This window comes from Henckelia pumila, chromosome 1 (genome assembly GCF_033568475.1).
Source record: "Henckelia pumila isolate YLH828 chromosome 1, ASM3356847v2, whole genome shotgun sequence".
In the NCBI taxonomy this organism is placed as follows: Eukaryota; Viridiplantae; Streptophyta; class Magnoliopsida; order Lamiales; family Gesneriaceae; genus Henckelia; species Henckelia pumila.
In genome coordinates this window covers 115,956,880-115,980,061 of record NC_133120.1, presented here as the reverse complement: position 1 = coordinate 115,980,061, position 23,182 = coordinate 115,956,880, and the positions used below count along the sequence as shown (strand labels likewise).

The window sequence follows — 23,182 nt, the reverse complement described above, 5'->3', positions numbered from 1 at the left end:
TAAAGATATTAGTTTTCACGATAAAAGTATTACGTTTTATGTCAAAAAATATTGTGGAAAATATCATTTTCGTAATATATACTTATGTGATTGAAAAGTATTCGTTTTAATGTCAAAAGTATTAGTTTTTACTATGTTCAAAAGTATTAATTTGTAACTTGTGTTTATTTGAATGAAATTATTACTTTTTAGATAAAAAATATTAAATTCTCAAAAAATGCCCAAGTATTAATTTTTAATAATGTTTATTTGATTAAAATTATTAATTTTTTGTCACAAGTTCATGAAATGCATCAAAACCTTCATAAGATGATTGGCATTTCCTCTCCATAAAAACCTTTGAAAAATTGAAAATATCTCAATGTTATAATTAAAGGTTATGAGACAAGTAATTTGATAACTAGCGTAATTCCATTAACTAATTCTTCAGATTTGGTTATGAAAATTTAAGTATTTAACTTTTCAATAATAAAATTATGTCTAAAAAGTATGCAAATTGAGACAAATAGCTTCGGTCAAATATAAATTTAAAAAAAAACACCTTCATTTATTAAAATAGACACTATTTTCGGTTAAAATTTCCTCTTTCAGATAAAAAAACCTTATATTAAATCGATGTCAGTAAAAAAATTATCAATGTGTGTGTGTATATATATATATATATATATATATTATGTTTTTAATATATATGTATAAGTATAGATTAATCAAATCATATATGATCCATGATGTCCTGTACGTGTGATAATTTAACATAAAAAATATTACTTTTTTTGTGAAAAATATTATTTTTTTGGTCAAAAGTATTAATTTTGTGTGTGTTATTTTATAACGTTTGCTAATTTGACATAAAGTATTACTTTTGCTGTGAAAACTATTAGTTTTTATAATAAACATATTATTTTTTATGTGAAAAATATTAGTTCAAACGTATGCAAATTAGACATAATAAGTATTAGTTTTTATGATAAAAATATTGCTTCTTTGGTCAAAATTATTATTTTTTATGTTAAAAATATTACTTCTAATATATGTAATTTGACATAAAAAAGTATTATTTGATGTCAAATAAAAATACATTAAAATTAATACTTCAGACTAAAAAAAATAATACTTTTAACATAAAGACTAATACTTTAGATCAAAAAATAATATTTTTTATTTCAAATAAAAATACGTTAGAAGTAATGCTTTTGACATAAACACCAACACTTTTAGCATAAAAAATAATATTTTTGATCATAAAATTATATTTTATGTCATTTCCAAAAACTTAAATGTCAAATAATCATATATTAAAAATTAATACTTTTTACATAAAAATTAATACTTTTGGCATAAAAAATAATACTTTTGATATAAAAACTAATATTTAATACCGTTTACTAAAATATTATTTTTTTAATATCAAATAAGCATATATTATATTTAATACCATTTACTAAAATATTATTTTTTTAATGTCAAATAAGCATATATTACAAAGTAATACTTTTGATATAAAAACTAATACTTTTAGCATAAAAATTAATACTTTTTACAAAACATTAATATTATTTATTTCAAATTAGTTGCTCAAGTATTGCTTGACATACAAAAAAAAACCACTCTCACAGTACATAGGACATGTTCCCTCCTCATTCTTAAACTCCATGAATAAACCAACACGTAAAAATTTTGCATCGGCATTTTCAATGTACGCGAATGATCCTGACAGCAAATGCATTTGGTCAATGAGAAACTCATGCATCTTCTCATATTAATCCTTCACATCAGGAAGCATCACAATTGCTAAATGTCATCTTGCCTCAAAATTCGTCACCTCCTTACGCTCAAGAATCCACTTATGATCGTCACTTCTCTTGGCAAACTTAACTATGAGATATCGCAAGACACTCTTCCTATGCTTCATGATCTCCCAAACTCCTCTACACAGCCAAAGACAATAAGTGGACAATAACACGATGGATTCAATTTTCATTCTTTTAAGAAATTAACTAACATATCCTTCACACAAAAAACATATACATGTATATGTTCTAGCAAGAACCACGTGCCGATGATCTATCACATTATTTAAAAAATGGTACTACTGGATACCTTGGCATTCTTCAGTAAAATTACCTTGGCATTGAACTTGGAATTGAGAAGAATACTTGATGATTTCATATCTCTATGGATCATTTGTGGGTTGCAAACCTCATGTAAGTATTCCAATCCTCTGGTTAGTGATAAAAAGAGTTTGATAAAGCTATGAAACCAGAGAAAAATATAAAAAGTTCACTTAAAAAATGGATACCTTGCAACATCAAGCGCATCTTTCATTCCAATCCAAAATGTTTGAGTACTTTATTTCTATTGTTGTCAATAAGCTGAAGATGAAATTCAATATATTAACAGAATAAAAGAGATTATGATCATAAAATGCGTTAAACTTACACATGAGAGCGCCCATGGGGCTGCCCATGACTTCATTTGGGAGATTCAAAATGTAGTCTGGTATCGAAGCACCAACCAGAAACTGGGCAACCTCGTTACTGAAATTGTTGTAATTATGAGTAAGCAATCTGTAAGTCTCAGCTGTGTACCGATGATCAATTTCTTGTAAATACGCTTCAAATACATTCTTGAGCACATGAGTAAATCCAAGATCAACTACTTTAAGAGGAGTCCCATAAGGTGGTGTTCCCACTGGAGCATTTTGTATGCCTCTACCAAAATAGTATTGATTGCCATAGACCACAATTCCAGTATGCCTACACAAGCAAAAGGAACGAGACTTTAATGTAACACCAGCCTAAAATGCTGATAACAAAAGAAGCCAGAATCAATGTGCATCAAAGCAACCAAAGTAACAGATACATAATCCAACATGCAAATTGTTGAGAATCACGTTCAAAGTCAAGGAAATCACATTCTGAATCTTTAGGATATTTATTTGATTGTATATTTTGTAATTACAGAATATTGTATATCTGTATATTCTCTTTTCCTTATTTATGTTTTTTTCCTTAGTTATAGGTTGTACTGAATCTCTATAAAGAGGTTGGAATATCAATAAAAGAATTATTCCTGCATAATCTACATGGTATCAAAGCCAACGTAATTGGTCTCTGTTCTTCACAAATTCACTTGTTTTTTTTCCCGCCTAGCCATGTCTGAAGAAGCTACTGTCAATACCAAACCTAATATATCCAAACCTCCAACTGAATCACTCTCTCACTCTGTCCAAATAACTACAATTCGACTCAATGGGAACAATTTTTTCAGATGGTCTCAGTCAGTTAGAATGTACATTAGGGGGAGAGGAAAGATCGGGTATTTAACCAGTGACATTTCAAAGCCCAAAAAGACTGATGCTGGTCACGCAGTTTGGGATGATGAAAACTCCATGATAATGGCTTGGTTGGTGAATTCCATGAAGGAGGAAATTAGCGCAAATTACATGTGTTATCCTACTGTCAAAGATCTTTGGGATAATGTCACTTTGATGTATTCAGATCTTGGAAATCAGTCCCAAACATACGAAATACAACTCAAACTGATGGAAGTGTGTCAAGGTGAGAATTCTATCACTAAATATTTCAATATTCTCAAAGGTTTATGGCAGGATCTTGACTTATTCAATGATATGACTATGAGTGAAAAAACGCGGATGATTGTAAACACTTTAAGACGAAGGAGGAGAATTCGAGAATTTTCCGATTTTTGGCTGGCCTCAACATCGAATTTGATGAAGTTCGGATCTTAGGACGTCATCCTCTTCCCTCACTTAGCGAAGTTTTTTCTGAAGTTCGACGGGAAGAAAGCAGAAGAACCGTCATGCTTGGCAAGAAAATACCCGCTGAACCAGTTGAAAATTCAGCCTTATTGGGGACTGCTGCCGCTGCCTATCGTACACCTCATAATCAGCATCGTCAAAACGACAAACCAAAGATTTGGTGCGATGTTTGTGACAAAACACGACATACTCGTGAAATTTGCTGGAAATTGCATGGAAAACCAGCTGATTGGAAACCTAAGGAGTGGAGAAATCATAAACAAAATGATTTGAATAATGTCCCAGCCAGAGCACATTCTGCAGGGAATCCAAATTTGAGTGAAGAGCAGATTGAGCAATTACTAAAGCTGCTGAAATCTACGTCATCTACCCCTGGTATCCCTGTAGCATCCGTGGCCCAAACAGGTCGAACTTTGTGTGCATACTCTTCTTCTTTACGTGCATCTTGGATCATAGATTCGGGTGCCTCTCATCATATGACTAATTTGTCATATTTATTTATGTCTTATGAACCTTTTTCTGGAAATAAGAAAGTCCGAATTGCAGATGGAAGTTTATCTTCCATTGCTGGCCAAGGTTCAATTCGTTTGTCCGACAAAATAATCTTGAAACCTGTTTTGCACGTTCCAAGACTCTCTTTTAATCTTTTATCAGTTAGTCGTCTATCTCAAGATTCTAATTGTCGGGTTATTTTTGGTGTCTCTCATTGTGAATTTCTGGATTTGAACACGGGGATGATGATTGCCAGTGCTAAGATGATGGAAGATCTCTACTATTTCGACGACAACCGCGCTAGGAATAAACAAGCTCAGGGTTTCATTGGTAGTGTCCATTCAAATCCTGTTCATGATCAAATAATGCTTTGGCATAATAGACTAGGACATCCTAGTTTTTTTCTATTTAAAATATTTATTTCCAGATTTATTTAAGAGAATAGATTGTAACTCATTGGTCTGTGAAACTTGCTTATTGGCTAAGAGTCATCGTAATTTTTACAAAAGCAAACCATATTGTGCTTCAAAGCCATTTCACCTAATACACAGTGATGTTTGGGGCCCTTCTAAGATCACCACTTTAATGGAAAAAAAATGGTTTGTGACATTCATTGATGATCATACACGCCTATGCTGGGTCTATTTAATGAAATCGAAAAATGAGGTTGCAAAACTTTTTAAAGATTTTTACTCTTTGATTGAAACACAATTTCAAACTAAAATAAGTATTTTTCGAAGTGACAATGGAACAGAATTTTTTAATGAATGTTTAGGAGATTTCTTTAAACAAAAGGGCATTGTACACCAATCAACTTGTAGGGATACCCCTCAACAAAATGAAATTGCTGAACGTAAAAATTGACATTTACTTGAAGTAGCTAGGGCTCTCATGTTTCATACGAGTGTCCCTACTTATCTTTGGGGGGATGCAATCTTGACAAGTTGTTATTTGATTAATAGAATGCCCAGTAGAATTTTGAACTATGGCACTCCGTTGCAAATTCTTACAACATCATTTCCAAACACAAGTCTCATCAATAATCTCCCTTTAAAACTTTTTGGGTGCACAGTTTTTGTACATATTCCGTCCTATCTTCGTTCAAAGTTTGATCCACGGGCTGAAAAATGTATTTTTGTTGGATATGCCCCTAATAAAAAAGGTTATAAGTGTTTCAATCCAGTCACAAAAAATTCTTTGTTAGCATGGATATTCAGTTTCTGGAAAAATCTCCTTTTTATACCAAAACCTCTCTTCAGGGGGAGAGTTTGAGTGAAGATCATTTTTGGCAACAAGAAAAACCAAAACCAATGATTTTTGTTCCTGAAATAAATCAAGAACTGAATATTATGGATAGTGAAAATTCAGAAAGGTCTAATCTATCTATGCCAAATAATATTGGATCCAACACAGGGGGAGAAATATTACCACCTATGTCCACTGAGCTACGTGTTTACTATAGACGCAGGTTGAAGTCCACCATTGAGAATCTTCCTATCAATTCTGAGCATGGTCAATCATCATCACCTAGTTCTTCGGTATCTGGTAGTCCCCTTCTAAACTCAACTCCTTCACCTTTGTGTGACCTTGATGTTCCAATTGCCTTACGTAAAGGAGTTAGAAACTGTCCCAAATATCCTATCGCCAAGCATTTGTCCTATCATAGACTTTCAGAAAAATACAGAGGATTCACAACAAATGTTTCTAACCTGTTTGTACCTAGGACCATACAGGAAGCACTAGGACACTTGGAGTGGAAATCAGCAGTGTATGAAGAAATGAAAGCCCTTAAAAGAAATAATACCTGGGAAATTGTTGATCTACCAAAGGAGAAGAAGACAGTAGGGTGTAAGTGGGTTTTCATAATCAAATGTAAACCTGATGGAAGTATTGAGAGATACAAGGCGAGGTTGGTTGCTAAAGGTTTCACACAAACTCATGGAATTGACTACCAGGAAACCTTCTCACCTGTTGCAATGATCAATCCCATTCGAGTACTTCTTTCTCTTGCAGTTCATCTTAACTGGCCGTTGCAACAGTTAGATGTGAAAAACGCATTTTTAAATGGTGATTTAGAGGAAGAAGTTTTTATGGACATACCATCTGGATTTGAAGAAAATTTTGGAAACCTGAAAGTGTGTCGATTAAAAAAGTCACTGTATGGCCTTAAGCAATCTCCTAGGGCCTGGTTTGATTGGTTTGGAAAAGCTGTCAAGTCTCAAGGATATGTCCAAAGTCTAGCTGATCATACTATGTTTTTCAAACACTCAAGAGAAGGGAAAGTGGCAGTGCTGATAGTTTACGTAGATGATATCATCCTGATAGGAGATGATGTTCTAGAACTTGCTAGGTTAAAAAAGGCCTTAGCTCTCGAATTTGAAATCAAGGACTTGGGTCCTCTAAAATACTTTCTTGGAATGGAATTTGCAAGATCCAAGAGGAGTATTTTTGTCTCTCAAAGAAAGTACGTTCTTGATTTATTGGGAGAAACTGGCCTACTTGGCTGTAAACCGGCAGAAACTAGAACCAAATGTGAAGTTCCAACCTGCAAATCTTGAAGAAATGGTTGATAAAGAAAGGTACCAATGCCTAGTTGGGAGGTTGATCTATCTCTCTCATACACGTCCTGATATCGTGTTCGCGGTAAGTACGGTGAGTCAATTTATGCACTCAACTAAGCAAGAGCATTTTGATGCTGTATACAGGATATTAAGATACTTAAAGGGGACACCGGGAAAAGGAATTATGTTCGAAGATAGAAGACATCTCCAAGTTGAAGTGTTCACTGATGCAGATTGGGCAGGGAGTGTAACCGATAGAAGATAAACTTCGGGATACTGTACCTTTGTTGGAGGAAATCTTGTGACTTGGCACAGTAAAAAACAGAATGTGGTGGCCAGAAGTAGCGCTGAAGCTGAGTTCAGAGCAGTAGCTCATGGTATTTGTGAAGTTTTATGGATCAAACAGTTGCTTGCAGAGCTTAAGATTCCTATTCTACTGCCCATAAAGGTTTTTTGTGACAACAAAGCAGCGAGCAATCGCACACAACCCGGTCCTCCATGATAGAACCAAGCATGTTGAAGTTGACAAACATTTTATCAAGGAAAAGATAGAAAATGGACTCATTATCATGCCATATATTCCTACATCTGAACAAGTAGCAGATATTCTTACAAAAGGCCTACAAAAGAAGCAATTCGACAAGTTACTAAGCAAGCTGGCCATGAACGATATCTTTCTTCCAGCTTGAGGGGGAGTGTTGAGAATCACGTTCAAAGTCAAGGAAATCACATTCTGAATCTTTAGGATATTTATTTGATTGTATATTTTGTAATTACAGAATATTGTATAGCTGTATATTCTCTTTTCCTTATTTATGTTTTTTTCCTTAGTTATAGGTTGTACTGAATCTCTATAAAGAGGTTGGAATATCAATAAAAGAATTATTCCTGCATAATCTACACAAATATACCACTCCTTTTTCCCTACCTGACCTTACATTAAAAAAGGGAGACAAATCTCATTCTTTTGAAATCACCTATGCAAACAATTATAACCTTAAAACCACCAGCCTAAATTTGATAGTCGGAGAATCTTCTAGCGTAAAAAGTGGGTTATTGTGCTTCAGTCAAAACAAAGCCTTGCGACCTTGCCCTCCTTGTTTAGTATCTATTGAAATTTATTTCACATGCATGTTCATAAAATGAATATGTTCGAGTGGGTATTATGCTTCAGTAAAAAACAAATATTTTCCCTCCTTGTTTGGTATCTGTTGAAATTTATTTCACAAGGCTAATCATAAATTGAGTATATTCCTCAACACAACTCAAATTAGATACCTTAATCATGAACAAGGACACTAAAGAACAAAAACAGAAACAGAGATTACTCCATTAAAATTTAACAATTTGTACACTATACAATGATTAAGGAACTCTAAACATAAGACAAAAGGAAACATCAATATTTAATTGATTGTAATATAAAAGAAACAACATTCATCAACCTTCTACACATTTAAAAAATTAGCAATAAGTTGATGTCAAATGGTAATTTATATGAGAAATATAGTTCCAAGATACATTGAAATGCTGAAATTCTTTCCACCATTATATTTACTTGTAGATTACGAGTATTTCACAGAAGAAAAATGAGGGTTCGTATGGAATTGAATCAAAATGTTATCCATGCTAGGTGCTTAATATACCATCAGCAATGACATCTTAAGAAACCAGTATTTATACCTGACTTAAATAAATTACCATTGGGAATGAAGAACATAAAAATCATATTGTATACAGTTAAGGGCCCAGAGAAGCAACAGTCGAACCTACATAATCTTAGGTTTGCATTGGAAAACAAAACTTCTATTCAAACGTAAATCTTACCATATGCCTTCAATTGCTTTTCCAAAACAGGTTGTCGATAATTGCCTGGCAAGACCTTGACTTAAGTCATAGACATGCAAGGAATCCTTGTAACTCTCCTGCAACAACACAAAGTCTGGTAAATTGATGTACAAAACACAATTCAACTAATTTTTATTCCTGCTTCTCATGTAACATCAAATTTCTTTTAATGAAAAATAAATAAAGACAAAGAAAGTGTACCTCTGCCATTTCAATTGTCCACCAATTGTGAAATATGCTATAGACTAGAAACAAGTTAGGTAACAAACACATGAATCCAATAGTAACCTCATGCACTAAACATCCAGAAATCAAGTTGGGTAGGTTATCATATTCAACATCTGTAAGCATAGCTTCAAACAGATCTAAACCATCCAACCAAAACGCTCTTCATCCGATTACTCCAAGCTCCAAACACGCACAAGAAAAGAATCAACTAGGAAATTAGGGTTTAAGCAACGGCGGGACGAATGAATCCATAGTCGTACCTTGTGATCAGACTCAAAGGCGAGAACCGGCGATAGGAGTTTGAGGATGACGGCGGCGGCGAGAGGAGAGATCGACAATCGAAATGCAACCCAATTGGATTGGGATTCCACCAGAATTGAAGAAGAATACATTCTCTCGTCCAATTTGGATTGGGATTCCATGAGAATTAAAGAAAAATTGAAGAAGATTTATGATTTTGTTCGTGTAGAGAAACTCGAGGAATGTGAGTAGGGATGTAAAGAAAAAATAATAGCATTGATTTTTAATTTATAAATTTACACTTTACTTATAAAAAATATTGAAAAATCTATAAAAATTAATTTATTAGAATAAATTTAAAAATTTTAATAATAATATTATATTTTTTCAAATATATAATTTAGTTTTTAATTAATTTAATGAATATTTAAATTTATAGTTTAAATATATTAAGCTCGTTTAGGCTCGATAAAAGCTCGAATAAGCTCGTGAGCCATGAATATATTTGTTAAATAAGCTCGGGCTCGGCTCTTTTATAAATGAGCCGAGCTTGAACATTCAAAATCTCGGCTCGGCTCGGCTCGGCTCGTCTCGTCTCGTTTACATCCCTAAACGTGAGAATTGAAGAAGATCGGTGATTTTGGCTAAGATCCCAATTATAACTGAATGGGTATTTTAGTTGGGTCAGGTCGGATCACCCGTCTCACGGATATAGATCCGTAAAATGGTCTAACAGGAGTGTTAATCATTTTGGATACCTCTGGATTTTCGTAGAGTTTATAAAAGTTTAGATTGAATACCTATTGACTTTTAAACTCCACAAGACTCCGTGAAAGTAATTAAATCTCCCACTTTGAATACACCCACCTAAATAATATTATTCATATTTTATTTTATTCTTAAAAGGACAAAATGGTAATTTTTAATTTTTATATAAAATTTAATCAATAAATTAAATAAACTATAATCTATCAATCAAATCAAATACTATATTAACTATCATTTTTATATATTTTATATTGCATTATATTACTTATTCATATATTATTTATCATATCACTCGAACCAAACAATACCCCAGATACCTGATCCGAATAGAATAGGGTATAAATTTATTTTTTTGGACTTGATTAAAGAAATATGTAAATGGGTATAGGCATATCGTATATAAGGATGGAAACAGATGTAGTAACATCCTACCAATATCCGACCCGATATTCGATAATATATATTTATATATAATATATATATATATACATATTAATTATATTAAAAAATTCTAATTTAATTTATTTTTATTAAATTATGTTGGTTGGATGAAACAATGAAAATAATTCATATAAACGTATTGTTATTTGTGAATAATGATATTGTGATTATTATTTACAATATTTTGTTATTTTTATATAATTTCTAGGTTATCGATTTTCTTTTATCTTTCATTTTTTTCTTATTATTCTCTTGAAAATTTTGGTATAAAAATCTGGGAAATAAACATATTTTTTATCAAAATAATTCAAATTTGTAAGAAAAAATGTATTTTCATGAGGTAGATACAATAAATGTAAATGGGTAAGGTGAATATCTGATCCTCCGACGAGATGACTATGGGTATGGATATGGGTATGTATGAGATGAATTTAATAAATAGATATGTAGATGAATTTTATAAACAAGTATAGAGATGAAGACATGATATACTATCCATGTTCGACCCATTGCCCTCCTTGTACAAACCTAACAATTATTCAGGCATTTATCATCTCCTTTTTCGTAGGCGCATATAACGTCCTCGTAATCCCGATATTTAGACCACGTCTGCATCCTCGACAATCAACCACAAACATACCAAAGAATCCGAGCAAAGCTTTCCAATTCTTGCATAAAGACTCCCTCATTTTCGTCTTAGATAAAAAAAAAAAAAAAAAAGGAGAGCTGGATCCTTTTTCGGCTATAAGCCTTTTAAATTCACGGAATGCTCGTTGGTTCCAAAGCCCCTAAGCATTCCAAACAATTCAACTCATACTTGTCGGTGTGGTTGCTTTGCAAGTTGCAACCACCACTGTTTCTTCACAATTGGAAACCTCATCTACTTATCGAATAATCCTCTTATTAATTGGAATCATCTGGTTTGGTATCATCACGTGAGCTATCCTCCTTTCTGCTTGATCAGTGTGTTGGAAAATGCGTTCTCAGATCAAAGATGTGATACCCGGTGCAGCGGAATTTTAAAATTTGTATTTTCTTATATGGAACAATTTCATATCATGGGTATCAAATCCTCACGATTAAAATCAACAAGTAAAATAATAATAACAATTATAATTTTACCTCTTCAAGCTATGGCTTGATTATGGACACCAACAGAATTTTTTGCTCTTGTTGTAAATCCCAGGAACTGATGACTCGCTCGATTAATCTCCTGAATTAGGTCCACGAAAAGAAAACTAAAACCCTCTGATTGATTGCACTAGAAATCAATCAGATGTTTATCGAAGAGATTAAACAGATTTGATCTGTCAATTCAGAGTGTAATTTTTCATAAAAATCACAAACTGAATTTTCTCAAAAGGAGAAGGGATTTCGAAAATTCTCTTGAGACACTCTCTCAAATTTTTGAAAATTCCTTTTAATATTTAGATGTGATTTTCGAAAATTGCAAGGTTGGAATGAATGAGTTTTTCGAAAATTACACACACACACACACAAACACACACACACACACACACACACATATATATATATATATATATATATATATAATTTCTAGACTGGATTAAGTTATATGTCTATTAGGACACTAACTGCTTAGGGCCCATAATCCATAACTTAAGCCCAACAAGCCAAGCCTGTTATTATATAAATTAATATAAAATTCATCATGACTCCGATTGATAAACTGATTTTACCAATGTGCATAGAAACCATTTCTGCACCTTTTAAAGTCAAGATAATTTTTCTGAATCCGAATTCAGTGATTTCCAAAAATGTTCAGCCCTATGTCATTTTCTGAAATTCCACTCCCTTTAGTTAAGAAGTCCAACTTCTCTTTCGCTAAATTCAACTCTTTAAATTTAACTATCTCAACGGGGATTAGTAATCAATTACTTGTGTGACCCTCAGTGGTTCAGGGATACAGCTAGCCGTGGGCTCACAACTCCTTGTAACTCGGAACAACAATTTCCGACTTACCCATCGAATCATGGTAAGAGCGTCTAGCAACATCACCCCATGATTTCCTAGGTATCACTGATAGTGCCTGCAAGAACCAGTAGGTTTTGGTTAGCGTACAGTATGGTCCCTTCATCCAAATATCTCGATCAAATCAAGAACCATTGGTACATCGAGAGTCGTTCGAGATTCGATAACTATGCAATGCATCTTGAAGATCAAATAGTGACATCGCATGTGCTACTAGGAAACCAAGTAACCTAAAGCACATCATGTACTCTTGACAGAGATTTATCACACTAATATCTTCTTATATCGTATAGGATATCCACACTCGCAAGCGTGTGGTGAATCCTTGACAACAAAGCATCGACTCCTATATGTGTCGTAACTATATTCAATCTCGACACCTGATGACCCTCATAGAGTCGATAAATGAGTCAAAGTATAGTACTAGCATATAGAGTCTCCATGATGTTTCAAGTAGTAAGGACTAATGGTGTACAACCAAAACCGCGGATTTATCCACTCAATTAATGATAACCACTTGAAAAGTCCGGATAGGGTAGTTCGATTATTCATCATATGAATATCCATTTGCATGCTTTGAACATCTCTATGTTCCATACCAATGAAACGTGGTACTCGGCATTGCAAATGCTAGTCTCAATCTCGAGCGATCCTTATCCTCATTTGCGGACGGCTCAATTGACTAGGAACTGTTTAGAATATACAGTGCTTATAAGATGTGTTTCATGATAGTCATCCCAATGCACTATCACATCTTACATGCACTCTAGTATATTCAAGGTTTTCATCTAAACATCGTATAGTATGTCACAACATAATAATATGATAAAAGATAAAGTAAATGCCATTATAAAAGTGTAAATTATATTAAACAAAGATTGTTTATATATAGAGTCATCAAAGCCCTTAGCCACAAGTTGGCTAATCGGGAACCCACTCTTTTAATCTCCCACTAGCCAACTAGTCATACTACGTAGTCTCATTGCTTCGCAATGTTTGTCAAATAATGGACCTGACAAGGGCTTAGTAAATGGATCAGCAATATTGTCTGCAGAGGCTACTCTCTCGACAGTGATGTCTCCTCTTTCCACGATCTCCCGGATGATGTGGTATTTACTCAGTACGTGTTTGGATCTTTGATGAGACCTTAGTTCCTTTTCCTGAGCAACGGCACCATTGTTGTCACAGTACACCGAGATTGGACCAACAACGTTAGGAATTACGCCCAACTCTTGGACAAAATTCCTCATCCAAACGGCCACTTTAGCAGCAGCTGATGTTGCAATGTATTCTGCCTCAGTGGTAGAATCCGCTGTGGTGTCCTGCTTGGAACTCTTCCAAGAGACAGCACCGGCATTGAGCATGAATACAAATCCAGAGGTTGACTTCGAGTCATCCACATCACTTTGGAAGCTAGAGTCGGTATAGCCTTCCAATTTCAATTCTCTTCCCCCATAAACCATGAATACATTCTTAGTTCTTCTTAAGTACTTAAAAATATCCTTCACAGCTTTTCAATGCATTTGATCGGGGTTGGCCTAATATCTGCTCGTGACACTCAGAGCAAAGGCTACATCCGGTCTGGTAGATATCATCCCATACATGATACTACCTATGGCTGACGCATATGGTATGTGTGTCATTTTCTCTATCTCTTCTCAGTCTTGGAGACATAGACTTGGATAAAGAAACTCCATGACACATAGGTAGATGTCTTCTTTTGGACTCATCCATAGAGAACTTCTTCAATATGGTGTCGATGTAGGTTGCTTGAGTGAGTCCTATCATTCTCTTAGATCTATCTCTATAGATCTGTATTCCTAGAATATAGGATGTCTCACCCAAATCCTTCATCGAGAATCTACCTGATAATCATATCTTTGTTGACTGCAACATCCCTACATCATTCCCAATGAGCAGGATGTCATCAACATAAAGTACTAAGAATGTCACAACATCCTTAACTACTTTCTTGTGCACGCATGGTTCCTCCGGGTTCTTGATAAAACCAAAATCCTTTATTGTTTCATCAAATTTCTGGTTCCAACTTCTTGATGCTTGTTTGAGACCTTAAATTGATCTCTGAAGCTTGCATACCTTATGCTCGCTTCCCATGGATGTGAATCCCTTGGATTGCATCATATAGATTTCTTCCTTAATGTTTTCATTAAGAAATGCAGTCTTCACATCCATTTATCATATCTTATAGTCATACCAAGCTGCTATGGCAATAAGGATTCTTATGAACTTGAACATTGCGACTGGTGAAAAGGTTTCATCATAGTCAAAACCTTGTCTTTGACTATAACCTTTTGCTACCAATCGTGCCTTGTAGGTCAGTACCTTACCATCAGACCCAAGTTTTCTCTTGTAGATCCATTTACACCCTATTGGAACAATTCCATCGGGAGGATCCACTAAAAACCAAACTTGGTTTGTATGCATCGAGTCTATTTCTGACTGCATAGCTTCAAGCCATAAATTCGAATCCGCATCAGAAATTGCTTCCTTGAAGTTTCTTGGATCTCATCCAATGTCGGGTTCACTTTGATCCTGTCACGCCCCGTGATCGGAACGTAGCATCAGCGTTGTAAACAATTTTAAATCGTAAAACAACAAGCCATGTAGTACATAAACAGCCTTCAACCAGTCTTTACAAATCCAGTAATGTCTTTACAATAACCAAAACATGATAATAGCGGAAGCGAAATATAAGCGATAATAAAACTAATAAGACTGCTAGCAATTCCATAAATTTAGACTTGATCACCAACCCCAGAATGCGTTTTTCTCATCATCATCCAACTGCTCTTCAGTATCTGGAAAGGGAAGTAAGGGGGATAAGTGTTTTGGGAAACACTCAGCAAGAGGGGGCCAATCGTACATGCAAATGTCGAATATACATATATATATATAGGAGTTCAAAGGAAGCACGTTCCAACACATGTCGCAACATAGATCAGAACAAGGCATGAATTGAAACTGAGCATCAATACATATCATGAATATCACATAAACTTAGACATAGCACTGTTATTCATCTCGTTAATCATGGCTACTGATCAGTCCCTAATTTTTACTCCTCTAAGGGGGCGTGGCCTTAAACGGTTATTATAACCCACCGCATCAGGGTCATATCATATCTTATCATGTTTTCGGAATTCCTTATCCACTTCTTAAGTCAAATTCTAACAGTGCATAACAAGGAGTTTCATAGAACAAACATGTACGAATTTCAAAGAAGTATGAACCAGGCCATGTACGATTGAATTTTCACAAACACGATCATGAACGTATTTAAAACATATATAGATATAAGCCCTCTTACCGTATTCGATTTATAACAAATCGTGCAGAACTTGATGTTGATGGTAAGCCTCAAACGTGAGCAGAAAACTTCTTCCACAATAGAACAGAATGCTTGCTTTGAAACTGGAACAGAAACCTTGCTCTGCTTGAACTGCTGCTATCGAACTGGTAGTGCTTCTGCTAGTCCTCAAAAGTGGCAGAAGGTTGGAACTCAAAATGTGCAGAGTTTTACTCAGTTTTTGTGTTCGAAATTGGTGTGATCTCCCTGCTAAATCTGCCACTATTTATAGGTGTAAGAAGCAGCTGAAGGGCCTCCCATTCATGGCCAATAACTCATATTAACAGCCATCATTCTTCATTATTGCAGCTGTTACAATCTTTTGATTTCTAGCTGTTACACTCCTTGGCTGATACATGCAATACTAATCTGCATACTCATTGTGGCTGTTACAATTCTAGCCTATGACCAAAAAACGTGGCTTCACAGATCCCCTTCAAGAAGTAGACCATATCGAAAAGGAGGTCTAGAAGTCCTCTCGGATCTTCTAGTAAGAGGCGTGTCGTTTAATGGTTCCTGAGGTGTAGGATCGTTATTTTGTATCTCGGTTCTTTTTGAATTTCTTCGAGTTCCATCATCTTGCCTTTCTTATCAAGTAAGAACTTCATCTCCATGAAGGTGGCATTCCTCGAAACAAACACTTTTGTTTCAGTAAGATGATAGAAATAATATCCGATTGAGTTCTTCGGATATCCTATAAAATAACATAAGGTGGATCGACTATCCAACTTATCTCCCACTGTCTGCTTCACGTAAGAAGGACATCCCCAAATCCTTAAGTATGAATACTTAGGAGCTTTGCCATTCCATAACTTGTATGGAGTTTTATTCACTGCTTTCGTGTGGACATTGTTCAACAACAATACCGTCGTTTCAAGTGCATAGCCCCAAAACGAAAGTGGGAGCTCAGTGAAGCTCATCATAGATCGAACCATGTCCAACAAAGTTCGATTGCAACGCTCCGAAACACCATTTAGCTGAGGAGTCATAGGAGGAGTACATTGAGAGATAATCTCATTCTCTTTTAGATAGTCCAAAAACTCGGTACTTAAGTATTCTCCACCTCGATCCGATCGAAGTGCTTTAATACTTTTATCTAGTTTGTTTTCTACTTCAGTCTTGAATTCTTTGAACTTTTCAAATGATTCAGACTTATATTTCATCAAATATAAATACCCGTACCTAGAATAATCATCAGTAAAGGTAATGAAGTAGGTGTGACCAAATTTAGTACCAATACTAAATGGGCCGCAAACATCTGTATGGATCAAATCCAATAAATTTTGACTACACTCAGGTTTTCCTTTGAAAGGAGATTTAGTCATTTTTCCTTTTAGGCAGGACTCACAAGTAGGTAGAGAGTTAATATCAGACATATCAAACATGCCATATCCCACTAGCTTGTTCATCCTCCTAGAGGAAATATGACCTAGCCTAGCATGCCTAAGGTTTGCCGGGTTTTGACTATCGTTTTTTCTTTTATTTGTTGTTACCGGTTTATCAACATAATTAACTGGAACCTCTTTTAATTTTAAGTTATATAGATCATTTTCAAGTTGTCCATTTCCAATCAAACATTCATTCTTGTAAATATTTCAAATCTCATTCACAAAATTGCAAGAAAAACCATCTCTATCAAGCATAGAAACAGAAATAATGTTTTTAACCAAATCTGGCACAAATAAAACATCTAAAAATAACTTAAAATTGTTTTGCAAAACTAAATAAACGTCTTCCACAGCTTTGACTTCAACTCTAGAACCATTTCCGAGCCTCAGCTGGGTCTCACTCATCCTAAGCTTACGACTTCTTGTCATCACCTACAAATCATTGCAAATGTAAAATCCACATCTGGTATCCAATACCCAAGAAATAGTATTAAGTGAAACATTTATTTCAATATAAAACATACCCTTTGCAGTTCGTAACTGCTCTAGGTATTCTTTGCAGTTACGTTTCCAATGACCGTGTTTCTTGCAGTAATGGCAAGCATCTTCATTCTTGTTCCCGTTTGAAGCCTTTGTCTTACTCTTCTTCTTTGGTACAATTTTCTTGGGTGGGGCAGAACGTTTCTTACCCTTTTCATTTGGCCCCTTCTTAGAGTTAGAAGAGGAGTCAACCAAGAGTATCGGTTTATCCTTCTTTAGTGTGGCCTCATATGTAACAAGCATATTGACCATCTCTTCAAGGGTGGCCTCTATCTTGTTCATATTTAAGTTCATCACAAAACCTTCAAACGATGAAGGAAGAGAAAGAAGTAACAAGTCCGCATTCAGTTCGTGCTCCAATGTCAGATCAAGTTTTACCAACTTTTCAATGAGCCCAATCATGTGTACCCCATGCTCACGGACCGAAGTCCCATCCCATCTCGCATGCGGCATGTCATGAGCTCTTTGACAGTTGCATACATCTCGGATCTCGACTGAGCTCCAAAAAGTTCCTTGAGGGCCTTGTGAATGTCAGCAGCATTCACTGCATCCTCAAATTGCCTTTGAAGTTCATCAGACATCGAAGCCTGCATGTAGCTTTTGGCCTTGATATCATGGTCCCACAATTTATCAAGATTAGCTAACTTTTCCGGACTTACATCAGCCGGGGATTCCTTCGGAGGAGACTTTTCTAACACGTAGAAAGCCTTTTCCGAACTTAGAACAATCTTTAACTTACGGAACCATTTCGTATAGTTTGCGCCAGTCAGTTTGTTTTGTTTGAGAATCAAGAATAGTGGATTGTGCGAATTCATTGTAATGAAATACTAAAAAGAAACAGACAATAATCAGTGATTGCTTAATTAATTTACTAAGACATAAAATATGGCGAGATTTATTTTATGAATTTCACTCCCACTATTTTAACGATTTCAATACACTCTAGTGAAAACGAGAAACTATTTTCTTTAGTGGGAACATGGAGTCCAATTGACAAATCATAGTCCCGAATAATATCAGCCAACCATAATTTTTAAAAGATAGAGCCCAATTGCTTCCAAAGCAATCCCCATGTTTTTATCTCATGTCCAATAAAAGCCCAATAATATGACGCCTTTTATTGTGACATGTCAAAATGACCCATCAATATTAAGTTGTGATGGACGGTCGCCATGTGGATCCCCAATAATATGAGCCAATCCCATGGGAGTTCCACTCAACTTACAACATGTGTCGATCCAATGTACAGCTTTCCGATGAACGAGCCCCCCCAATAATATGAGCCGGACCGTGCCCGTGGGTAGCATCTCATACATTGCTCGTTGATGGAAGGTAGGAATATTTAAACAATATTTAAATTTCCTTTTGTTTATCTTGATATCAATTTTAAATCATATTTAAAATGAGGGATTTTTAATTTTGAAAACTGTCTCATCATGCAATATTTGTATGCTTGCGGGATTCATGCATTTTAGTCTAAACATGCATACAACAATAATATCATATATTATATTAAGGATGATCGATGCCTAGATCTATTCGACCCGTGGTTGCCAATCACGAGTCTATGTTCAATCCTAGGTGATATGCAAGTATGCAATGCAATCCTATTACATTGAGCTTTCAATTTACATTTTTTCGGTTTTTATTGTCTGCTGGGCCCACCATTGTCTTCAAATCTTTATCTTCCACTATGTCTAATAAATTTACAATAAATTTCGATGACAAGTAGGAGATACATATTTAAGGGTGAGAACGGGCCATAAATCAGGCCCACTTTTTATTACAAATTACAATTCAAATTGGGCCATAAACCAAGCTCATTAATTAACTGACCCATGTATATTGACCCGATAAACTTAATCCATATAAAATAATCAATTAATTCAAATAATGTAAACCTCATAAGGGATACCGAAAATTGATAGTCAATAACATGTCAAATAATAATCTTCCTTTGGGCCGATTATTATTCACATAAAAACCGAATAACTATCACAATTTTACCCTTATATAAACACATATGTAATAATATTAAATATTAATCTTTCTTTGAGCCGATTAATACAAATAAAAATTACATAACCGAAATCTTTTATATTTCAAAATAAATTAGTATTCACAAGAGATGTCACTTTGGTAACATATTGTTTCAATTAATTCATTTTAAAATATATAAAATATAATCTTATCATTATTTAAATAAATTTAATATTTAAACATTAAATCAAATTATCCTTAAAACCCAAAACAAAATGGGTTTATTATCGAATTAAACTTAATCCAAAAAATATGTGATGGGTTAGAAAAAATTTACCAAAAATCTGAATATTTTTGTTTCCTTAATTTTAAAAAAAAAAAAATTAAATTTTCAAAAATTCGAAAATTGGGCCAAAACCCTAACCCATCTCCACCTTCTTCAACCTGCCGCCGCCGCCGCCGTCACTTCTCCAGCCAAATTCCGACCGAAAACTGGTAGAGCACGAGTCGGCGACCACGACTACACCATCTCCGGTCCTAATCGTCGACGAGAACGGCCGGAAAAGGGTCTCGATTTCACCTTTTTCGCGCACAATACACATGCGCAAATATAGATCCGAAATCAGACCGATTTGCGGTGGTTTCTGGTCGATTGACTGAACTGGAAGGGGCGCCTTAACATGGGTAAGAAAACCCCTCAACGATTTCCGCCGGATACTGGCCGTGGAAGGGCCGTTCGGGCCTTGAATCCGGCGGCCAAACCCTAGTTCGGAACAATTTCGAATTTTTCCAGTTTTTTTTTAAATCCAAAAATTTAAAAAAAATATCCTGGACTGAAAAATTCGAATTTGATTCGAACACTGTAATTTTCTGTTTTCGATTAAACCAAATCGAATATAAACCGTATCTCAATGATTTAAACATGAGTGTCTCTGATACCACTTGTTAGGGAAAATTTCCTATAAACTTAAACCCAGAATCATCATCCTAAATCATTAAGATTAAATACTGTAAACTGAAGCGGAAGCGTACCTTAATTCTTAATAATTGATACCGATGTAGATCTGCATGGTTTGGCCTTCCAGATCAACACGATTGCCTTTGAGAGTTCCATCAGTTCTCTCATGCTCTCTAAACTATAGATGAAAATAGAATAGAATGACTGTGTCGATGTAGACGTCGTGTGATCTGGGGACCATAACCCTATATTTATATTTTGAGATTCTATTTAAGTCCATCAATCAAATAGAAAAGCCCACTAGTATCTACACATTAAAGGCCACATCCTATTAGATACATTAAAGCCCAAATAAACCGAAACTTTATTTAGATCACTTTTATGAGCTAACTTTATTTGACAGCCCACAACACATAATTATTTACATATAAGCCCAACGTTGGATTTATGATCCAACAATATTGTCTCCCATAAGGACTTTTCCACCATCGATCTCAGTGAAACATGTGAACCATTCCTTACATGGACTCATATGATAAGAACATCCTGAATCAAGGATCCATTCCTTTTCATATTTATCACTGGTTACCAGCAATACATCAGCACTTTCATATCCATCTTCTGCCAAAGTTGCATCCCCTGATCATTCTGATTCCTTTACACCTTGTTTCTTATTTTTTTCGGTACAATCTATTCTAAAATGTCCCCTACTTATGACAAAATAAACTTTTCCTTTTGAACTTAGTTCTTGACTTTGATCGAGAGTTGTTTCTTGGCTTAAATTCTCTCTTATCAGATCTTCTTCTAGTAAAGATCCTTTCACTCTGATCATCACTTTCGTTTCCAGATTTCTTGTTCAACTCCTTGGATATCAAAGCCGCATGTACTTCTTCCAGAGTGAGAGTTTCTTTGCCATAGATCAATGTATTTCTTAGATTATCATATGCATCAGGGAAATAATACAATAACAACAAAGATTGATCCTGATCTTCAAATTTAATCTCTAAATTTTCAAGATCCAAAATAATTTTATTAAAATCATCGTTGTGACCTTCGATCGACTTACCAGTTGGCATCTTGAATGTATATAGCTTTTTCTTGAGGAAAAGCTTGTTTGCCAGAGATTTAGTCATGTAGAGGTGCTCGAGTTTCAGCCAAATTGTAGCAGCAGACGTATCCTTTGATATTTTCACGCAATACTTTGTCTCCAAGGCTCAATATCAAAACGCTATGAGCTTTCGCAAGAATTTCTTTCTTGTCCATTCCTTTGATCTTATCAGGCATGTTTTCATCTCCCACGAGTGCATCGTCCACGCCATTTTGAACAAGCGATGCCCTTATTTTTCGTCTCCATGGACTGAAATCATTCTTGCCGTGAATTTTTCGATATCGAATCGTGTGGTGCTCATATTTAAACGAGGTTCTGATGTCATGTGAACTCTATAATATTAATCATGCATATGTGTTGAGATGTGGACTCTTGGATGAATTATTTGAGTATTACCCATATGTTAGAATCTCATTAACACTCAATTCATGAGATGTTTACCGACGTCTGTAGTGTAACGTACAATTGATTCTATTTTTTTATAAATTAAACATGCATTTATATTAAGGTATTAATAAAAAATAATTTGTTCCGAATACAAACGATAAAGAAATGAAAACATGATAAATAACTTATGTTATTGTTAAATATATATATAATTTTGATCACCTGCACCTAGGGTGCAGAATTTGTCGTGTGCGACCACTAAAACCCGGTACCGGGTTGATCGCACACTGCACCCTAGGGTGTAGGTGATCATTACTATATATATATATATATATATATATATATATATATATATCCAGTATTGTAATTTATGAAAAGAAAAATTAATCGGTTTACACATGTATCATTTGCTTGGGCGTAAGATGATAGGTTAAATGCAAAAAACAAATGTATAGAAAAGTGTTGGATGTATTACAAGTAAAAAAAGAAGAAAATACACAAGATTAAAAGTGAATCAATTTTTATATAAGTAATCTAAAGTGTTTAATATGTGTTCTTAAGAAATTTTAAAGGCATTATTCTTAAAAATTTTAAATAATTTTTAAATTCATCCAATGAAAATAATCTTTATTGTACATATATTGGTTCTGAACAATGTGAATAAAACTATTTATTTTAATATTATATCTATAAACTAATATGAGTTAATTGATAATGTATTATTTTAAAATGTTAACATAACTATAAAATATCGATGACCGTAAGTGATTAATATTTAAAGTGTAAAAATTTCATTGTTCGACAATATTGAAAATGTTTTTATTAGTTGGTAAAAAAAAATTATGATTTTATCATTAAGACATGTAAATAATTTTTTATTCAAAGATATATATTATTATAAATTATTAATAAAATTTACTTTAACTATAAGATAATACTTGAATATATTAAATTTTTTTGCGACAATACACATTATTCTCACAAACGACAAGACGGTTAAAACAAAGACAAAATGTTATATTTTTAATTGGAAGTATTCAACATTCAAGAAAAAATTAAGAAACAAATAATTGTAATAGTAGATTTTGAATAAAAAATAAAAA

The 23,182-nt window shown here is 34.3% G+C and overlaps 1 protein-coding gene across 1 annotated transcript; it reads right to left on the bottom strand.

Moving 5' to 3' along the window:
- Window positions 1–1,561: 1,561 nt before the first annotated feature.
- On the bottom strand, window positions 1,562–9,353 carry LOC140874722 (uncharacterized). The gene is made up of 6 exons (XM_073278088.1): window positions 9,171–9,353; window positions 8,662–8,759; window positions 2,440–2,756; window positions 2,300–2,372; window positions 2,125–2,221; window positions 1,562–1,928 (listed from the first exon to the last, which is right to left on the bottom strand). Exons 1-4 carry the CDS (start codon window positions 9,330–9,332, stop codon window positions 2,365–2,367), a joined length of 585 nt encoding a protein of 194 aa, XP_073134189.1. The 5' UTR covers window positions 9,333–9,353; the 3' UTR covers window positions 1,562–1,928; window positions 2,125–2,221; window positions 2,300–2,364.
- Window positions 9,354–23,182: the final 13,829 nt, after the last annotated feature.

Coding starts and splice junctions, on each gene's coding strand:
- LOC140874722 (XM_073278088.1), bottom strand. CDS start 9,332: ATGGAATCCCAATCCAAATTGGACGAGAGAATGTATTCTTCTTCAATT. Junction 8,760..9,170: donor CCTTTGAGTCTGATCACAAG/GTACGACTATGG, acceptor GTGTTGTTGCAG/GAGAGTTACAAGGATTCCTT. Junction 2,757..8,661: donor AAAGCAATTGAAGGCATATG/GTAAGATTTACG, acceptor TTGCTTGTGTAG/GCATACTGGAATTGTGGTCT.